The 18,573-nt window shown below is 43.0% G+C and overlaps 1 protein-coding gene across 1 annotated transcript in view; it reads right to left on the bottom strand.

Moving 5' to 3' along the window:
* Window positions 1-5,032: 5,032 nt before the first annotated feature.
* The window catches only part of LOC139375231 (latent-transforming growth factor beta-binding protein 2-like), a 154,424-nt gene continuing 140,883 nt past the window's right edge, over window positions 5,033-18,573 (bottom strand). Inside the window, exons 32-41 of the mRNA XM_071116828.1 lie at window positions 12,216-12,350; window positions 11,865-11,999; window positions 10,757-10,966; window positions 10,514-10,600; window positions 9,810-9,938; window positions 9,561-9,701; window positions 9,125-9,298; window positions 8,689-8,988; window positions 8,418-8,567; window positions 5,033-7,138 (exon numbers count right to left, since the gene is read on the bottom strand). Coding sequence (XP_070972929.1) covers window positions 6,951-7,138; window positions 8,418-8,567; window positions 8,689-8,988; window positions 9,125-9,298; window positions 9,561-9,701; window positions 9,810-9,938; window positions 10,514-10,600; window positions 10,757-10,966; window positions 11,865-11,999; window positions 12,216-12,350 — 1,649 coding nt within the window. The 3' untranslated portion in view covers window positions 5,033-6,950. The remainder of the gene's footprint in view (window positions 7,139-8,417; window positions 8,568-8,688; window positions 8,989-9,124; window positions 9,299-9,560; window positions 9,702-9,809; window positions 9,939-10,513; window positions 10,601-10,756; window positions 10,967-11,864; window positions 12,000-12,215; window positions 12,351-18,573) is intronic.

Here is an 18,573-nt window from a genome sequence, read left to right as displayed (position 1 = left end):
GCCCACCTATGGGCCATAATCCATGTGAAATCCATAGATTAGGGCCTAATGAATTGATTTCAATTGACTGATTTCCTTATATGAACTGTAACTCAGTAAAATTGTTGCATTTATATTGTTCAATATAAATCATTTAATATTTAAGAAAAAAAACATTCATCTGTGACTATGCTCAAAATATTAAAACATCTAGATGAACCTCTAGGTGATTACATGGCAGCAGCCTACAATATATACTAGGTATAATATTGATTCCAAAAATATCCATTGCTTGTAACTATATAGAGAAAAATGATGCATGACATTCAGTGCTCCTTTTCTGCATTCGAGAAGTAAGACAATGATGTCTTAATTTGTCACAAACACATGATCAAATGTATAAGAGTATTTATTCATAACCACACAACATAAGATCAATTTATTTTACTTTTATTTAACTAGGCAAGTCAGTTAAGAACAAATTATTATTTACAATGACGGTCTAACCCGGACGATGCTGGGCCAATTGTGCGCCACCCGATGTGACTCCCAATCACGGCCGGTTGTGATACAGCCTTGAATCAAACCAGGGTCTGTAGTGACGCCTCTAGCACTGAGATAGTGCCTTAGACCGCTGCGCCACTCTGGAGCCCCAAACACTGCAACAAACATAAAATGGGACACACCAAGAGCAATGAAAAAGGCCATTAATATTTACTATTAAAATGAACAAAAAGATATACAAACCAACAGGTAAAGAACGGTTGTTTTGAAAAGTATCAGATTCCTTTCATTGAGAAAGCACAATGCAGAACCGAAAATCATTGAAAGCACCATCTTGCCAAAGATTCATACAATACTGTGAACACAGATTGTTTCTTGCAATTTTTGCTCAAAGAAAAAAGGAAACAGTCAATATTTGACATTATAAAAATAGAAACATGTTCATTCATTCATATCATAAAACATTTCAATAGAATATTTGCATTCTCAAATGTATTTAGGCACTTAGCTCATTATTGCAACTCAGTCAAGAAAAAAACAAAACATGTTAAGGCAGTTTAGTAGACATTAGCGGTCAATAAAATACCACTGATAAAAACAACAAAAATAACGATATCACTATGTCAGTCCGAACTCTCCCTGACTGTTCACCTGACAAACTTCCAGGAGTCCATTCACTTCAGGCCAGCCATGGTACTGGCAGGGTCATGGGCTAGCGGCCCTCTCATACCAGAAGACAAGAGGTTTAAACAGGTCAAATCTGCATGGGTTAGAAAAGCTGAGAGGGAAACTGAAATGTAAGCTGAAGAGAACATAAACCAATTTCAAAATATGTTTTTTTGTGTGTAGATTTACTGTTGCCCCAATGTCATACTGTAGGCAATAACACTAACATGAACAGAACTTACACAGTTAACATGTTATTAAGCTCCAAGGCATATCAGCAGTATGAATAACAAGGAGGCCGTATTATTAGCTCACCTGTAGAGGATGGTGAAGAATAGCATTGCCTGTCCTCTGAGCAGCCAGTGGGAATAGTGTAGGCAGAGCCACAGGTCAGCACTCTAGCAGGGTGGCCTGCTATTGCCACATTTTGGAAGTATGCTTGAGGTCATTGCCTATTTGGAAGACCCATTTGCGACCAAGCTTTAGCTTCCTGACTGATGTCTTGAGATGTTGCTTCAATATACCCACAATTTTCCTCCTCGTAATGCCATCTATTTTGTGAAGTGCACTAGTCCCTCCTGCAGCAAAGCACCCCCACAACATGCTGCCACCCCCGTGCTTCACGGTTGGGATGGTGTTATTCAGCTTGCAATCTTCCCCCTTTTTCCTCCAAACATGGTCATTATGGCCAAACACCTGTTTCCTTCAGCATCTTCACAAGGTCCTTTACTGTCGTTCTGGGATTGATTTGCACTTTTCGCACCAAAGTCCGTTCATCTCTAGGAGACAGAACGTGTCTCCTTCCTGAGTGGTATGACGGCTGCGTGGTCCCATGATGTTTATACTTGCGTACTATTGTTTGTACAGATGAACGTGGTACCGTTAGGTGTTTGGAAATTGCTCCCAAGGATGAACCAGACTTGTGGAGGTCTACAATTTTTTTTTGTTGAGGTGTTGGCTGATTTCTTTTGATTTTCCCATGATGTCAAGCAAAGAGGCACTGAGTTTGACAATGGCCCTTGAAATACATCCACATGTACACCTCCAATTGACTCAAATGATGTCAATTAGCCTATCAGAAGCTTCTAAAGCCATGACATCATTTTCTGGAATTTTCCAAGCTGTTTAAAGGCACACTCAACTTAGTGTATGTAAACTTCTGACCTACTGGAATTGTGATAGTGAATTATAAGTGAAATAATCTGCCTGTAAACAATTGTTGGAACAATTCTTGTCTCATGCACAAAGTAGATGTCCTAACCGACTTGCCAAAACTATAGTTTGTTAACAAGAAATTTGTGGAGTGGTTGAAAAATGAGTTTTAATGACTCCAACCTAAGTGTATGTAAACTTCCGACTTCAACTGTAAGTAGCCTTGTGCAAGCCGGAACAGCTCATTGGAGCAGGAGCCTAGCTCCTGTTTCTGCAGCATGAGGCAGCTTGATGGCCTTACCCCCAATCGATCTCCTTGATGCTGTGGTGGCTCCAGGCAGAGACGCATCGGATCATATTTTTTGTCTTTTGGTATGAATCGAACTCCCAACCTTCCACTCCAAGGACCGATACTAACCGGGGGAATTATGGGGAGCATGTGTTTTTGTGGTAGGCCCACTGTATCTGTTAGCATGCTGCTGAAGAGCATGGCAGGGAAGTAGTGGTGGTAGTAAAGGATGCGGCCTATGGTGTAGAAGGGTACGTGGTGTAGAAGGGTACGTAGTGCAGCAGCCAGCTCAGGAGCAGCAGTCCTCCACCTTCCACCAGCACGCAACAATGCTCTGCACATACACATCAGCGTTAGAATGAGGTACTCAAAATAAGTTTCTCATGACAGTGACAGGGAAGTTCTAAATCCTCCTACCTACTTTTCTCTTGTCCAGCTGGACTCCTCTGCGGCGGGCCAGAGACTGCTGCCACCATAACCACATACAGGCCCAGACTGACCAGGTTCAGCCACCAGATCACCTGCAGAGGAGTTCCAGATTTAGCTATATTATAGCAGGGTTAGCATACTCTGAGTGGAGAGAGGTACTTACAGGGTTCCCTAACAGGTAGACACGGTATTCCGTCTCATTCACTCCTGAGAACCTCTATCCCTTTACAGAAACAGAACAAAGGCACAGTGATAAGTTCATATTTTTATGGGACTGTCAACCCACACTGAAGTATTCAACATGCTAACCTGGTAGTTGATTGGCCAGGGTTTAGGGTTAATTTCATTGTCTTTGGGCTTCAACCCACTGTTACCCTGTAACAATATACATTTTGTTGTAATTAATCCAATAAGTATGTGGGAAAATGTGAAGTACAGTGAGATGCGTGTTATTTTGTTCTCTCACCCTGATCATGATGATGTTGAACTCCAGGAAGTGGGGCTTTAGCAATGAAAGGCTAATGTTGGGCACTATCAATACGCACAAAAACAAAAAAAACACAAATTTCAATTAATATTAGGCATTAAGCACACACACAACATCACATATCAATCAGTAGGAACACCATAAAAAAATCTGAAAGGAAAGTAGGGTACATTTGGTTTTGATGTGATCCTCAATATTCCATTGAGAGTTTGGGGTCTCCTTCAGAATTGTTAATTACAACTGGAACAATGTCCGTCAATTGGTTTTCTTTGAACCCTCCTAACTGTTCAAAGATAACTTAGGAAATAATAATTCTTATCAGTGGAATGCTTGTGACAGCCTGCTGCAACATAGCCAACAAACGAAGCCCGACAAGTCCCCTATTACATTGTACAGGGAATAGCTAACTAGTAAGAACTTGGCATAAATGACAATGAATGTATCACTTGTAATGTTATCCTTACACACTAGTTAGCATTGTAACAAGCTAGCTCGCAGAAACAGCTATCAAACAGCTTTGTACCTATTTTTTTATACCTTTATTTAACTAGGCAAGCCATTTAAGAACAACCTGTGCGCCACCCTATGGGACTCCCAATCATAGCCGGTTGTGATACAACCTGGAATCGAACTAGCGTGTCTGTAGTGACGCCTCAAGCGCTGAGATGTAGTGCCTTAGACCGCGCCACTCGGGAGCCCAAAGGGAATGTAAATCTAATCAGTTCTTCTCATTCTTTTTTTTTACGTGATATTCAGTGTATGCAATGCATTAAAAGCAGGACTTCACAGCCTATGTGATTGTTGGCAAAAAAATCGGCTTTGGAAACAGGTATTTCTCAAAATAAAACTTATATCCTTGCATGCACTCCTCTCTGTGTTTGCGTTACACGGTGCACAGATGTCAAAATTACCCGACGTGTTTCAGAAAATATCTGCAAAAAGTGCGCACCACGCACGCGCGCAATGTAGTCGCTTCTCAACGCTCCAAATTTAGCCGCACAGCGCGTGGTTTCTGGGATATGTATGCTTTTCCATCCTTCACGAAAGAAATAGGATCCACCGATATCGACACAATTTCCCTGTATCCAACTGAAATTCAGTACTAGCCTCATAACCGTGGGAAAATCCTTCCAAACGCTGTGGTTGAGCGGTCCGTGCAATCCGGAGTCCTTGGGACGTCCATATCCCATTGAAGTTGACATTTAAATTGGTTAGGGGTAGGTAATGGTTATGGTTCTAGTTAAGGTAAGGGTAGCAGTTAAGGTTAGGGTTTAGGGTAGGGACATCCCAAGGATCTGTTTTGCACTGTCCGTGTTTGAGCTGTACTAGAAGGCCACTGGGTGGCGTCAGAGCACAATAAATCACAGGCTCACACTGTCAACGGATGCTCACAACACATAACATTCTCCATTTGAGCTGAAAGTACAGTATATTTGCATTATAAACATACTGTTTAGAAATATTATTGTGATGAAGTATATTATTGTGTAATGTGTGTAGCATATTCCACAGATAAGGGAGAGAAATGTAGATATTTTCAAATTTTATTTTGATGACTGATAGTAACTATAGTTTAGAGGTAAACAAAAGGAATGAACATGATATTTTCTTAAGTAATATCGAATACATGTTCACAATTTGTATAACATCAATGTAAGACTTGTGGAGGCATGAATCATACAGTATAGATAAGAGTACAGACCGTAAACATCTCTTTGAATACAGGCCAAGGACATCAGCCATTGAAAGAAGGCATCCTCCAAATATGTATAAGATAGGTTCTGGAAAGATCTCTCTGAATGGAAAGTTTGAGAACATCAGCAATCATGTGTTTCTAGTGACTTGAATGCGAAGGACAATGTTTATTTTTAATTGGAAATGCTGAATGTGATCACTAAAATGATTGAAAAACGTCACTAGAATAACATGCTGATTCCAGTAAGATTATTTGAAAGGCAAAAAAGGTTTAGTTTTAATGGCACAACAGATAATGGTTGCATTTTAAAAAGGCATGTCTTTGTTTTGTACTTGAAGGATCAATGGCACCACATTGTGTTGAAAACAGTGCTGCCATTCCCCTAAAATTACATTTCAATGTCTGCTCCACAGGGCAGGATACATACACTTTATCTGGTACAGTGTAAACCACTTTTCTCATACATAAAGATATGTTTAAAAACATTTTAACAGAAATATATATAAATCTACATATTGCTAAACTGTAATGCTGGATTTTTTTTGTCAAACAAAAATATTGGTTGCACTATATGCATTATTAGAATGTAACAAAAAATTAATACATAGTACTAGATCTGTACAAAATATCCCAAACCTTTTTAACAAAGCCTTTACTCACATTCAGAGATGCATCAATGGGAATGTTCTTACATGGGATCTGAAGTCAATTGTGAATGTGTGGTTGAATGTAAGGAACATTTGCCTCGGGATATTGTACGTGTCTTTTACTGACTAGTGGGAAAGTGCTAGTGGACCCTATACAAACATATTACATATCTATCATAGACCATCATATACATTTACAGCCTTTCCAAGCCCATACTCAATGCCCTTTTTTTCTTCAGTATACTTTTGTGCTGGTGACAGATTGAAGCAACATTGTAACAGCCTGTGAAGATGAGCTGGACCTTGTTTGATCCCAGTTCTTGCTCTTGAGACTGACTACCTTGCCACCTTTGGAACCTTTTAGCTTGGAGGATGAGGACTAAGGACTGTTATGCAAGTCCAAGTGGTTTTTCAAGACCCAGAGAAACACAGAAGACCAGTGGAAGGAGTGGTTGGTTCTTTTTCTAGGCCTCGCTGACCACCAAAGCATCCCAAATACAAGTAAAAAGTGGTTTCAAAGTGACTCCCTGTATAGCAATGTGATTATTATGTTACAATATGAATAACATGTGGCATGCAATCAGCTTCCTCCAGGTTTAGTTATCCAACTTCAAAAACGATTCACACTGTTTCCTCTCATCATTAGTAAAGTCTATTGGTCTGACAAATAAGACAATATAAATCATATGTGCCCTCTGAAATGGTTTTCATTGTAACTTTGCAGAGCCTTGTCGTGTACATGAAATAAATAATTAACCCAAAAGATAAATGGAGGAGAAAAACAATGCATAAAATATGTATATATGCATAGCAAACTGTCTGGGGTCACTGAATAAAATCCCTTTAAGGCTAAATGCAAATGTTAAGAAATAGGATATCCCATGGAATACACTCACTGCATAGCTTCTGGTCCCCTGTGGAAATGTGAATGAGTATGTTTGTGTGGTAGAAAGAAAATATGAAAAAGCCAATGAGAGAATTGTATGTGTGTCGGTGTGTGTGTTTAGGGGATAAGCGTGGACGTTTCAGAGTTCTTGGAGGTTTAGTGCCAGGATGAGGGGGGGGGGGGGGTGGAGGGAGGAGAGTAGAACCTCCCAACAGCTACACTCTCAGTTTCCAGCCACTCTCTCTGAGACCAGACAATGGGACCTCTGGGATACATTCATGGGGCTTGGCGGAGGCCTGGAAGCCGGGCAGGCAGGTGCACTTGTACGACCCCTCAGTGTTGGTACAGGCCCCGTTCTTACACAGCGCCACGTTGTCACTGATGTCCTCACACTCGTTTATGTCTGCAGGAAAAGGAGACAGGCAGTGTTAAGAGAGTAGACCAATTTCACTGCACCTGCATCTGTTCCCTCCACATGTCCTGTGTCAACAGTCCAGCGGAGTGGCCTGGTTAGTGTGGGTGGTAGGATGGGACCATAGTCACGTACAGCAGTTATCTGGCGACAGAGGGGCCTAGAGGGAAGCCCGACTCTCAGTACTTATGAAAAATACATTCACACGTATCACTTAAGCACTTTTGTTCTCTCTTCCCACATTAACAATATCCCTGTTCACTCATTTCACCTCTCTGTCACACACCCATGTTTTTCTGCCCCCCTTCTCTGTATACGTGTTATGCAATTTTATCTGAAAGGCAGCAGCACAGTAATTATTTACACAGATCAAGCATGGCGTCGTATTGCGTGTTTGGGTTTGATGAAGACATGAACTCTTCTCTGGCCATACATACAGTACATCTGACAAGTCAGATGTTTTTGCTTACACTAAAATGCTATTACATTGTTGGCCTTCAAGTGGTTTCTATTTCCTAATCTGGCATGGGAGGTTTGGTGTCATTTCTCTGCAGTCAAACTCAAACCTCCTCTCTCTGTTGACCTAATTTCTGTGTGGGAAATGTTGGTGGTATCTATAATATGACACTTGGAAAGGAGAGCTTCGCTCCCACAAGTGTTTTCACAAATTAGAAGCACAGAGTGGGAATCCACTCCATTCGCCCTGTGTTGGCCTCGGGGCTGATGATTCTCTATGGGAATAGAGTCCTGGTCTATTCAGTAATCTCAGCACATCATTATGAGAGGGGTTTCACTTTCAAATTAAACAAACACGACACATTTCAAATGTGTAATATCCATGTATTACACGATGTGGCTGCGATTCAAGGCCTCTCTGCCTGTTGACAGGGTGTGTCTATATATTCAGTCAGGAGAGTATAGAACAATCCACTCGGAGTACTTTGATCAGTTTCCCATTAAAAATAACCAAAGCAAGATTGTAAATGTGAGTCTTTCATTGGGCTGAGCGATATTGCATGGTGAGTTACCTCATCAAGAGAGACCCGTCTCCAAAAGGCATAAACCTCGGGGAGGCTTCTTCATTCTAAAGCAGGGTTTGATCTTAGCCCCACAACATACATCATTTTCAAAAGTGGGAAAATGGAACAGATCATTGAATAATTTGTTTCTAGGAATTCCAAAAAGCAATGATATATTTACTTGAAACACAGAGGAGAATCTGAGACTGAATGTGGTTGGTTCATTGTGAGACACTGGGAGAAGAACCTACCGATGCAGGCCATTTTGGTGAGGTCAAGCTCGTATCCATCAAAGCAGTCACAGGTGTAACCTTCCCTCACGCGCACACACCGGCCATTCTCACAGCCGTTCAGGATACCACACTCTTCTGCTCGCAGGCCTTCAAAGCCATCATAGTGGTCTGATTGCAAACAGGATATGAAATAATTAGGAGTCCCTACAGAGGTAGCATTTCACCATGCTTTAGCAATAATATGAATAAATGTGTCTTTAAAGAATATATATATTTCTAATAAGGTTACCATTGTTAGAGTCTACAGGGTGAGGCTGGAACTCTCTTGGCCGGTGGATGGGGACGCGTAGCGACGGTTCTCTGTCTCTCACTCGTGAGCCATAGTCGTTGGTATTGCCCTGGGTGTCCTCTGGGTTGTAGTAGGTACCCCCAGGCCCAGAGATGGGCACTCCTCCATAGTTGTCCCAGTAGGGGGGGACATAGGGCCCTTCAGGACCCTCGACACCAGGGCCGTACTCATTGCCTGGCCGCTCTCGTAGACTGTCAGAGCCCCTTCTCCTAGGCAGGTTACAAAGTAATGCGTAGTCATCTGATCCAACACACACACACACACACACACACACACACACGTCAGTGTTGCATTTACAAACCATCACAGGTCACACAAATGATTTCAGCTACATAATAACTATGAATGACAACTACATCTGCCATTTGTTATTTACCAGAGTCCCTACTGGGGCAGAAGGCACATTGTTCACTCCAGGCCACTCCATAGAGACAGCAGCACTCTGTGTAGGTGGTCCTCCATCCGATGAGGGGCTGGATACACACATACAATTCTATCATGTCCCGCCAGCAGATGTCCAGATGGATGTCCTCATCAGGCTCATCAATCTCTGTGGGGCAGAGGATGGAGGAGAGATGAGAGAGGGAAGGAAGGAAGAAGGGAAGAGAGTGATTTACAAAAGAAAAAAGGATGGAGTTGGAAGAGGTTTTACAAACTTTATGTTGTCAATGTTGAACAGATGAATCAATAATCTGGCTGGTAACCATTTCATCTGGATAAACTGAGATGGAGGATGTAGTTTATCTGTAAAAGTGTGCTGCTGCTGTGTGAGTGTGTGTGTGTGAGAGAGAGAGTGTGTGTCTGAATCGCACCTTCGGTGGTGTTGACGCTGATGCAGTGGCGGCAGGTGGTGTCCAGGACCAGAGGAGGACTGCAGAAGCAGTTGAAAGAGCCAGGGGTATTCACACACACCCCACAGACACACGCCTTCTCTGTCAGGCACTCGTCATAATCTGGAACACACACACATAAACACACGTCAACAACTGGGTCTAAAAGTTGAGATTTGGAGCAGGTTTGGTGGAACAGGGAAAAGCAGAGTGACAGCGAGGGGCCCTTACCCAAACACTCCAGCCGGATGTTGTCGTAGTAGAAGCCTGTACGGCAGAAGCAGGAGTACGAGGAGAAGATGTTAGAACAACGGCCATTCTTACAGATATCTGGCCCAAACATCTTACACTCATCCACATCTGGTGAGAGAGAGAGAGGAGAGATGGACAAACACAGAGAGAGAGAACAAGAGGGAGGAAAAGAGTTGTGAAGAATCAATACCTGTTGAAATAAATTCACATACTACTATACACAAAATCCCCTTTTCTTTCCTATTTCACCTCTAGAATCTGCCTTTGTGTAGGCCAAAGTGAATGTCTATAGAGTCTATAGAATGTTTACTTTATGCATGTGCTGTAACAAGCTACACCACTGAAATCCTAACCACTACTGTAAAATGAGCATGGCACCTTGCTCGTGACAGCCTTCTCTATAAGAACATGCTGTGGGTGCAACACTTGTGCTTAATTAGCTGGGTATGCAGGTATCCCGTCACGGTGTAAAGGGCTAGCTTGAAAGAGAACCATAAATGAGGTGGGAAATTATGCCGGATGTTTTTAACAGCTGTTATGGGTGGAAACAAAAGGGGAGCTGAAACTGCCATTTTCTTTGTGTTGGTACAAAGTTATGGGAGAAGGAAAAACGGTGAAACCTCAGGTATACCGACTGTAAACAGAAGCCAGTGGCTTGAGGAGGCAACATGGGAGTAAAGTACCTTTGAAACTCTGCTGTTCCAGGCTGTGGGAGGAAACAGCTTGGGGAAGAAGCCCACTACCATGTGGACACAACTGGTTATACTCCTCTGAAGAAACAAACAAGAATGAATGGACAAACATACTGTAACACTGCATCATACATAGTGTATTGAGAAGGAGTAAGCACACAGTATGTGAAAAGTTGTATCTGAATCTTTCTTGGGAGTGTCACTCAGTCCCAAATCATACTGTCGTAAGCCTACCTCTCCCTGGGACAGGGCAGGGGTGGATCTCACAGTCGTCCCCCCAACCAGACCCCACCGTGCAGCAGCACTCCTGCTTGGTGGTGTTGCGAGACAGCACGTTGTCACAGAAGTTAGCATCGTTCAGGTTGTAGTAACACTCCTTCCTCTGCTCCTCCGTGGGTGAGGCTGGCTTAGGAGGATGAGGAGGAGCATCTTCATCTGTAGCAGCTGTGGGACAATCAGACCACTCATGAAGAGAAATAGATGCAGAGGGGAATAATTGGAGGGGATTTGCAAAATAAATTGTGACTAGTTGAATTACTAGAGTAAAGACTACATCTATTACCACTAGATATCATATTTATTGCCATCATGATATCAGTGAGAATCAGTCAGTCTAATTGGCCCCATGTCTAACAGTAATAATGAGTGCCACTATTTCCCCTGGTCAAGAGAACCATGTCTTACAGTAGGGCAGGCAGGCAGTAGGCTGGAGTACCTTCAGCTGCTAATTTATCCACAGACATGCTCTCAGGCATTCACAGTTAAGCAGTGGGCATGGCCAAATGGAAACACTGGCATGGGAATCAACACACCGTTCATTCTGACATGACTGATTAGCACACGTCAAAAGTCAAATGTGGTCAAAGTACACAAGGCATACTTGGGGTTTAATACTGAACGAGAAGAAAAACATCCCCGTCGAGAGCATGCTGCTTATTAATGTAAATATGTCCCGTCTGTGTATTCATGCCCATGTCAAGCTAAAGACAAGCCAATGCCACAGACAAGGTAAGCTTGACCTTTATTTCTGTAATCTGTTTACAGTGAGCACTGTTAGTGTTTCTGAGAGAGATCTTTCCATGGCAGTTTTGCCAATAGCTATACCTTATCCTTGTATGTCTTCGGGGGAATTTGACTGGGGGAGATTTGACCATGAGGGAGAATTTGGAGTGAGTTGTTCTCTGAGCACAGCAAATCAATTCTGTAAAGGATAGCTGGAATAGTTTTTCTGCAATTTGTTCTTTCCTGCAATTTATTCCCCAGATGTGAAGACAGTGAAAATTCAATCCCCCAGCGATAGGACGAACCCTTAAGTCCCATAAGTCCCTGTGTGTGCTGTTACCCTGCGGGTGGCACTGGCTGGTGATGGGATCAAATTCCTCATTGTCGCTGGGGCAGATGCACAGGAAGCTGCCGTCCACGTTCTCACACAGGGCCTCTCCACACAGCGCTGTGCTCATCTCACACTCGTTCACGTCTCCACGGAATGGGAGAGAGGGGTTAAAGTCACACTGAGGTTCACGCACGAATGCAAAGCATGTACACACAGACACAAGTGTGGGTACAAACACACACACGTTCACAAACACACATACCACCATGTACAATGAATACAGTACGTACTGCACATTGGTACTGTATACAGTAACTGACCATGCTGACCAGTGGAGTGTATCATTTAACAGTTACTTACCTACACAGCCATGGGCCCCGGCATCACCAGGGGGGTTGGTGTAACCCCGGTCACACTGACAACGGTAGGAGCCGTCTGTGTTCTCACAGAAGCCATGGTCCCCACAGATGGTCTCATTCACACACTCATCGATATCTAAACAAGAGGGCACCCAAAGGTGAGCATAAAATAACACATTCCAATGTTTCTCTGCTACATGTGTATAACTGTACCATTTCACATGACTGGCTTGCTAATGAGAGTGTGTTGCAATACTAAAATAAACACTACTGCCGCTAAAACTTGCAATAGCAATCACCATCATCATAACATGTCAAATGAATACAGGGGGAGAATGGGATCGTTTACAGCTTTGTGGGGGACACAGATCAATTGATTGAATCCATTCTGCTGACTCCGATGGCTATCAATGAGCCCAGTGAAACGTCTGTAAGGGCTTCCTCTCAGCATGGCTACATTGTGTTAAAGTAGACCCAGCATCTGGAAGCCTTTAGGATCTAAGGGTTCCTCTGCTGGGGTCTATGGAGTGAGAAGTGACCTGTTGCTTACTTTCTGTCCCAGTGAGGTCTTGGATTATGTAACAACATGGGACTGGCTTACAGACATGGAGGGGCCTGCACATCCACATAAGCTACTTCAGAGACATTTTGTCAAACCGGCTACGGGTAACTAACATTTGAATGAATGCACATTTAGTGCAACAACTCTGACAGGCCCGCATTGTTTCCTAAATTTCCCTATTTTTTAATTTGACATCTTACTTTTGTAATTCCAAAAATGTGTCCCATGCAAGAAATCTAAACAGGGGAGCTGATCTGGACTCATTCAGAATATTTTCTGCGCGCAAAAGGATGGAGCGGACCAGACCTGGCAACTGTGTGCAGCTGCTCGCATGCACAGCCATATATCATAAAGCATGTTTAACGAAGCCAGAGGAAAGACCTTGTTATGTGTACATTGAATGTGTGAGCAGAGGAATGTATGGACCTTAACACTGGATCATATAACACTAGTGCTAACAGCTCTGATTCCCAACCACCCTCTGTTTTAAGGGAACATTTGTTAGCAATTTCTCACATACATCATTTCGTATTTCTTGGCGTACATTGCACAGCGCAGAGGCCAAAGACAGATACTCTTAGAGAGGCCAGACTGATTATAATTGTTTAAAAAAACAAATATATGGTTTGATCACTGGTCAATGTTAACCTGTTTGTGCACTGGCCAAGTCACCAGGTTATGTTACACACAACCATTATTATGTTCCTACAACACTTCTCTATGTTATCACATGTGCACCCCCCCCCCCCCCCCCCCCAGCACTACACAGCTGATTCAAATAACCATCTCATCGTCAAGCACTGATTATTTGAGTCAGCTGTGTAGTGATAGGGCAAAAACCAAAACGTGCACCCAGGGGGGGCCCCGGCACCGGGTTTGGGAAACCCTGCCCTAGAGATCACACAAAGGTAAAACGCACACAAAAGCCACATTCATAAAAATGATTTTTTTTTTGGAAGGGCACCTTTGTTGAGGAATTTGAGGGAAGTCTGCCAACATCTCCATTGATAGAGGCCACATGCTGTGTGTGTTATTTTCTAATTAGAATCAAAACGCCTGACTCAGCAAAAGCTAATGGTTTACAGGGCATTTACAGTAGTGGGGAAATAGAGAAGTATCTGGTTCTGCATTCTTTTCGCTATATGTCACAACGTTAGGGGCATGACATAATGCCAGGTACAGTAGGTAGTAAAGTATACATCACCTTCAGGGCATCTAGTAGCCCAGTGTGTCTTATTAAACATGCTAACGCATCAATTGAGAGCAAATGAAAATACAGTGGCTACATAAGTCAGCAGGTTTGTAGAGGAAAAAAATAAACGACATTCACATATTGTCTATCAGATTTTTATTCTGTCTCCTAGCTCTCATAAATGCTGCATCATTCGAGGAATGAGGAGAGTCAGCCAGAGCGACTGCATTAAGCAATCTATTCAGCAGGGACGGAGAGGGCTTGGCTTGGGCCCTGCTCTACTATTACATTACAGAGGAGTGCATTCTGAGAGGCCTGACCCACTGTCCAGGGGGCAGGGAGAGGCAAAGCCATCCAGAAGATGGTGCTAATAGTGATGTCAGCCAAATGACTCTGACATGATGAAGACAAAAGTTGACATTGGGACATAAATAAGAGCCACCAAAATCCAAACTTTGTGTTTACAAACCTATTGGATGTGGCAATTATCAAAAACATGTAGCCGTTTCCCCATTAAAATGTTTACTTTTGGGCTTTGGGGCCTTGCTACAGACTTGTAGTAAGATGAGGTGTATACTGTAACACTGAAGAACATTTTGGCATATGTGAAAACCCTAAGTGGGGTTTTGGATGGTCAGCGTAAGTAATGCAGCCAGCTGGGAGGTCTCTCAGGAAGGTCATCTAAGCACTCAGCTGCTACATGAAATAATCAGTGTCTGCCTCAAGGTTTTCATCCATCTGAAACATGGAAACATAGTTCCCATTTTTACATGTAGTGGGGTGCATGATGCTATCAAATCATCATCTCGGGGACCAAGGGAAATGTCTGGGCCAAATTTCTTTAAAAGTCTTTCCATGGCCATGTCTTTGACTTGGATCCTTCGAAACGCTTGGACTAACAGACCTACTAAACTCTTTAATTAAGACTGACTGTCCAGCCAGAGAGTGAGCATGTTAATAAAATACCTGAGGCCAAATGGCCTATGGGAAATGCATACTCTAACAATACAGGCTATCTAGGGCCATCTTCTCTATTACACCCCCCCCCCCCCCCTTCCTAATGGTCTGACCCAGGAGCCCCTTCCTGAGTGTGGATCAACCCGGCTTGGTAATGGTGCAGGCTAGATCAGGTGAGCAGGTTAAGTGGGGGTCTCTGTGCCGTGTTGTAATGTGGAGCACATGGTGGGCCTGTGAGGCTAGCTGACTGCTGGCTCACCCTTCACACGTCTCCCCTACTCCTGGTTCCCTGGTTAAACCCTGGCCTGATTGAACCCATATGCAGGCCAGGGTTATTTGATGCGTAGGATTGGTCGGGGATGAGGAGGGATATTTATTTCCCCTGTTTCATCCGTTGTTTCATTCCCGACCCCGCCAGACCTGGGTCACCTCCTGGGTTAAACCCTGTTTTATAAACTGTGTATGCACGCCCATTGCCCAACATCTAGACCACAGTGACCACAGCGGGCTAAATGTCTTTTGAAACGCGTCACATTTCCATACATTAGTCAATGTGGGAGGTAGGAGACAGTGTGACCACAAACCATTTCCAGCCCTCTATGCCTTATTAAAGACAAGCCGTAGCCACACAAAATTGATAGCCACAACGCCGAACTACAGCTGGAAAGACAGGATCTAAATGAGATGCAGGTTTCTTTTCCAACACATTGACAATCACACACTGCTTTTCTCATACAGTACTCACCAGTGTTGGGATAAGTTGGATATTACTCGTTACATTTAACAAAACTAACACGTTACTTTACAATATTATTCTGTGTGGAAAGTAACATGTTATATTACCAGTTATATTACTTTGGGTTACTTTCATAAAAAAATCTCACTGTTTGACTGTCAGAGGGAGCAAGGTAAGCCCTACCAAAAATAGGTTACTTACTCATGTTTGATCACTAGTTTCCCCTTTCATCTGTTGCACGGCTTTCCTGTGGAAGTCTACAAGTGCTACACTATATATATATTGGCTGCTTAATTAGCCATATATACTTTAAGCCAAGCATCTGTACAGATTTCCTATCTTTTCATTCAAAATCTTTCTCTTGAGCAGCCAGTTCTGGTTATAGATCGTAAGTACACGGACCCATAGAGATGTATAGAGGGCACACTTGCAACTATAAGGGAAAGCCCTCTATGGACTTTGCTATCACCGAAGCGATCAATGGCAACGATCAGAGATGCGCCCTCTATACATTTCTATGGACAGCAGCTGTCATGACTAGGGCTGCCTATGTATGCCAGTTAGGCTCTACAGCATTTGTAAAGCGTATTAATGTGCTTCATTTTAGGAAGGTTAATAAATATAGTAGGCCTAGCCTATAGAAAGCTGATCCTCAGTTATTTGGCCACTTTCGTTGTCATACAAACCATATCAAAACATATAGGCCTATGGGCTGAGCTACATGAGGTGTGTGACTATGATTTGAAAAAGTCGCACAAAAAAAATGCATGGCCTGTTTCTTGCCCGACTTCACACACTGGGCATATTATTATCTTGCCTCACTTAACACACTATAGGCTAACATTGTCACCCATCAGACTATTCTTAATTGAATCTTGTCTTTAAATATACTAAATAATACATGTGTGAAATTTGTTTTGATTTAGAATGGACCATTATCATGCACCCGTCTCGGAACAGGGGAAACAAAATATGTAATCTATGCACTTAAATGGAGGACACTTTCCCCATGGTTCATATTCATGCCAGCTAGGTAGGCTATACTCCTGTTGTATAGCAAAGCAATGTGTTTAATATTAGGAAAGTTGATAAATAAATATAGTAGGCCTAGCCTATAGAAAGCTGATGGGATCCTCCTCTTTTTAATAGAGGCCATCAAAACTCACGCCATTGCACAGCCTATAAAAATGTTTTGCAACATGAGCTGAAGGGCTCCCATTAAGTGTTCAGATATTTAATTTGCATTTATGTCAGAGTGATTAGATGGACAGTAGAGTGCTTAGGACCAGGCAGTTAGCAAGTTTGATAGGCTACTAATGACCATCAGCAGCATCAGAGCTTGGAGAAGCCTAGTTACCATGACTAAATGCTCACATGGAATTTGACTGCGGTCATGACTCTTGACCGCTGGTGTGGCGGTAATACGGTCACCATAACAGCTGTAGTCATGACCTTTCTCTGCTTACTCGAGAAGTAAATGAGGAAACAAGTCAAGATCGGATCATGGAAACACGCGCCCGGTAGAGATATAATTCAGAAAGTAATGCAAACATTGTTTGACAAAGTAACTGTAATAGTATTACCCAATTTGAAAAAGTACCGCGTAACTTTACTACATATAAAAGTAATCTGATTACGTAACACGTTACCTTCGTCACTCTATACAGTAGGCTGTCATAGCAGGGCTGAGTGAACAACTCCAATGGATGAAGGTAGAGCGTAGTGGCAGCTGAAGCTCTGCTGAGGAGAACGTCTGTTTTCCCATTTTGTATTATGGCCACAAATTGAGTGTGGTGAGCAGAGCCAAAGACAACCGCCGCCCCATCGGAGGCCCGGGAGTAAAAATAAATCAACGCCCCTCTGAGAAATGGCAAATTACAGCGTATGGCCTTCTTAAATATTGGATGATTTTTACAAGCAGACAAAAATGTCTAAGAGTAATTGAGCTCCCTCCCCGGACGTTTTATTGGGGTGACGGCAGCATCTCCCATAACCTCACATAATGCCTTGGAACAAGTGGCCTTTGTGCAAGATGCTGAGCTGTGGAGGGGCGAGAGAGAGGCGAGAGGGCTTGCTCCTCAGATTCCACAGCCCAGGCTGAGGGAGTTGAGGCCAGGGACTGGAGGGGAAGAGAAGCTCTGTGGTCAATGTCTGTGATGCTTTGTGGGGATGTACTGTATGTACAGTGGGGCAAAAAAGTATTTAGTCAGCCACCAATTGTGCAAGTTCTCCCACTTAAAAAGATGAGAGGCCTGTAATTTTCATCATAGGTACACTTCAACTATGACAGGCAAAATGAGAAAAGAAAATCCAGAAAATCACATTGTAGGATTTTTAATGAATAATTTATTTGCAAATCATGGTGGAAAATAAGTATTTGGTCACCTACAAACAAGCAAGATTTCTGGCTCTCACAGACCTGTAACTTCTTCTTTAAGAGGCTCCTCTGTCCTCCACTCGTTACCTGTATTAATGGCACCTGTTTGAACTTGTTATCAGTATAAAAGACACCTGTCCACAACCTCAAACAGTCACACTCCAAACTCCACTTTGGCCAAGACCAAAGAGCTGTCAAAGGACACCAGAAACAAAATTGTAGACCTGCACCAGGCTGGGAAGACTGAATCTGCAATAGGTAAGCAGCTTGGTTTGAAGAAATCAACTGTGGGAGCAATTATTAGGAAATGGAAGACATACAAGACCACTGATAATCTCCCTCGATCTGGGGCTCCACGCAAGATCTCACCCCGTGGGGTCAAAATGATCACAAGAACGGTGAGCAAAAATCCCAGAACCACACGGGGGGACCTAGTGAATGACCTGCAGAGAGCTGGGACCAAAGTAACAAAGCCTACCATCAGTAACACACTACGCCGCCAGGGATTCAAATCCTGCAGTGCCAGACGTGTCCC

Source organism: Oncorhynchus clarkii, chromosome 19 (assembly GCF_045791955.1).
Source record: "Oncorhynchus clarkii lewisi isolate Uvic-CL-2024 chromosome 19, UVic_Ocla_1.0, whole genome shotgun sequence".
NCBI lineage: Eukaryota > Metazoa > Chordata > Actinopteri > Salmoniformes > Salmonidae > Oncorhynchus > Oncorhynchus clarkii.
Note: the sequence above shows the minus strand (reverse complement) of the source record. Positions and strands in the feature narration are given on the sequence as shown.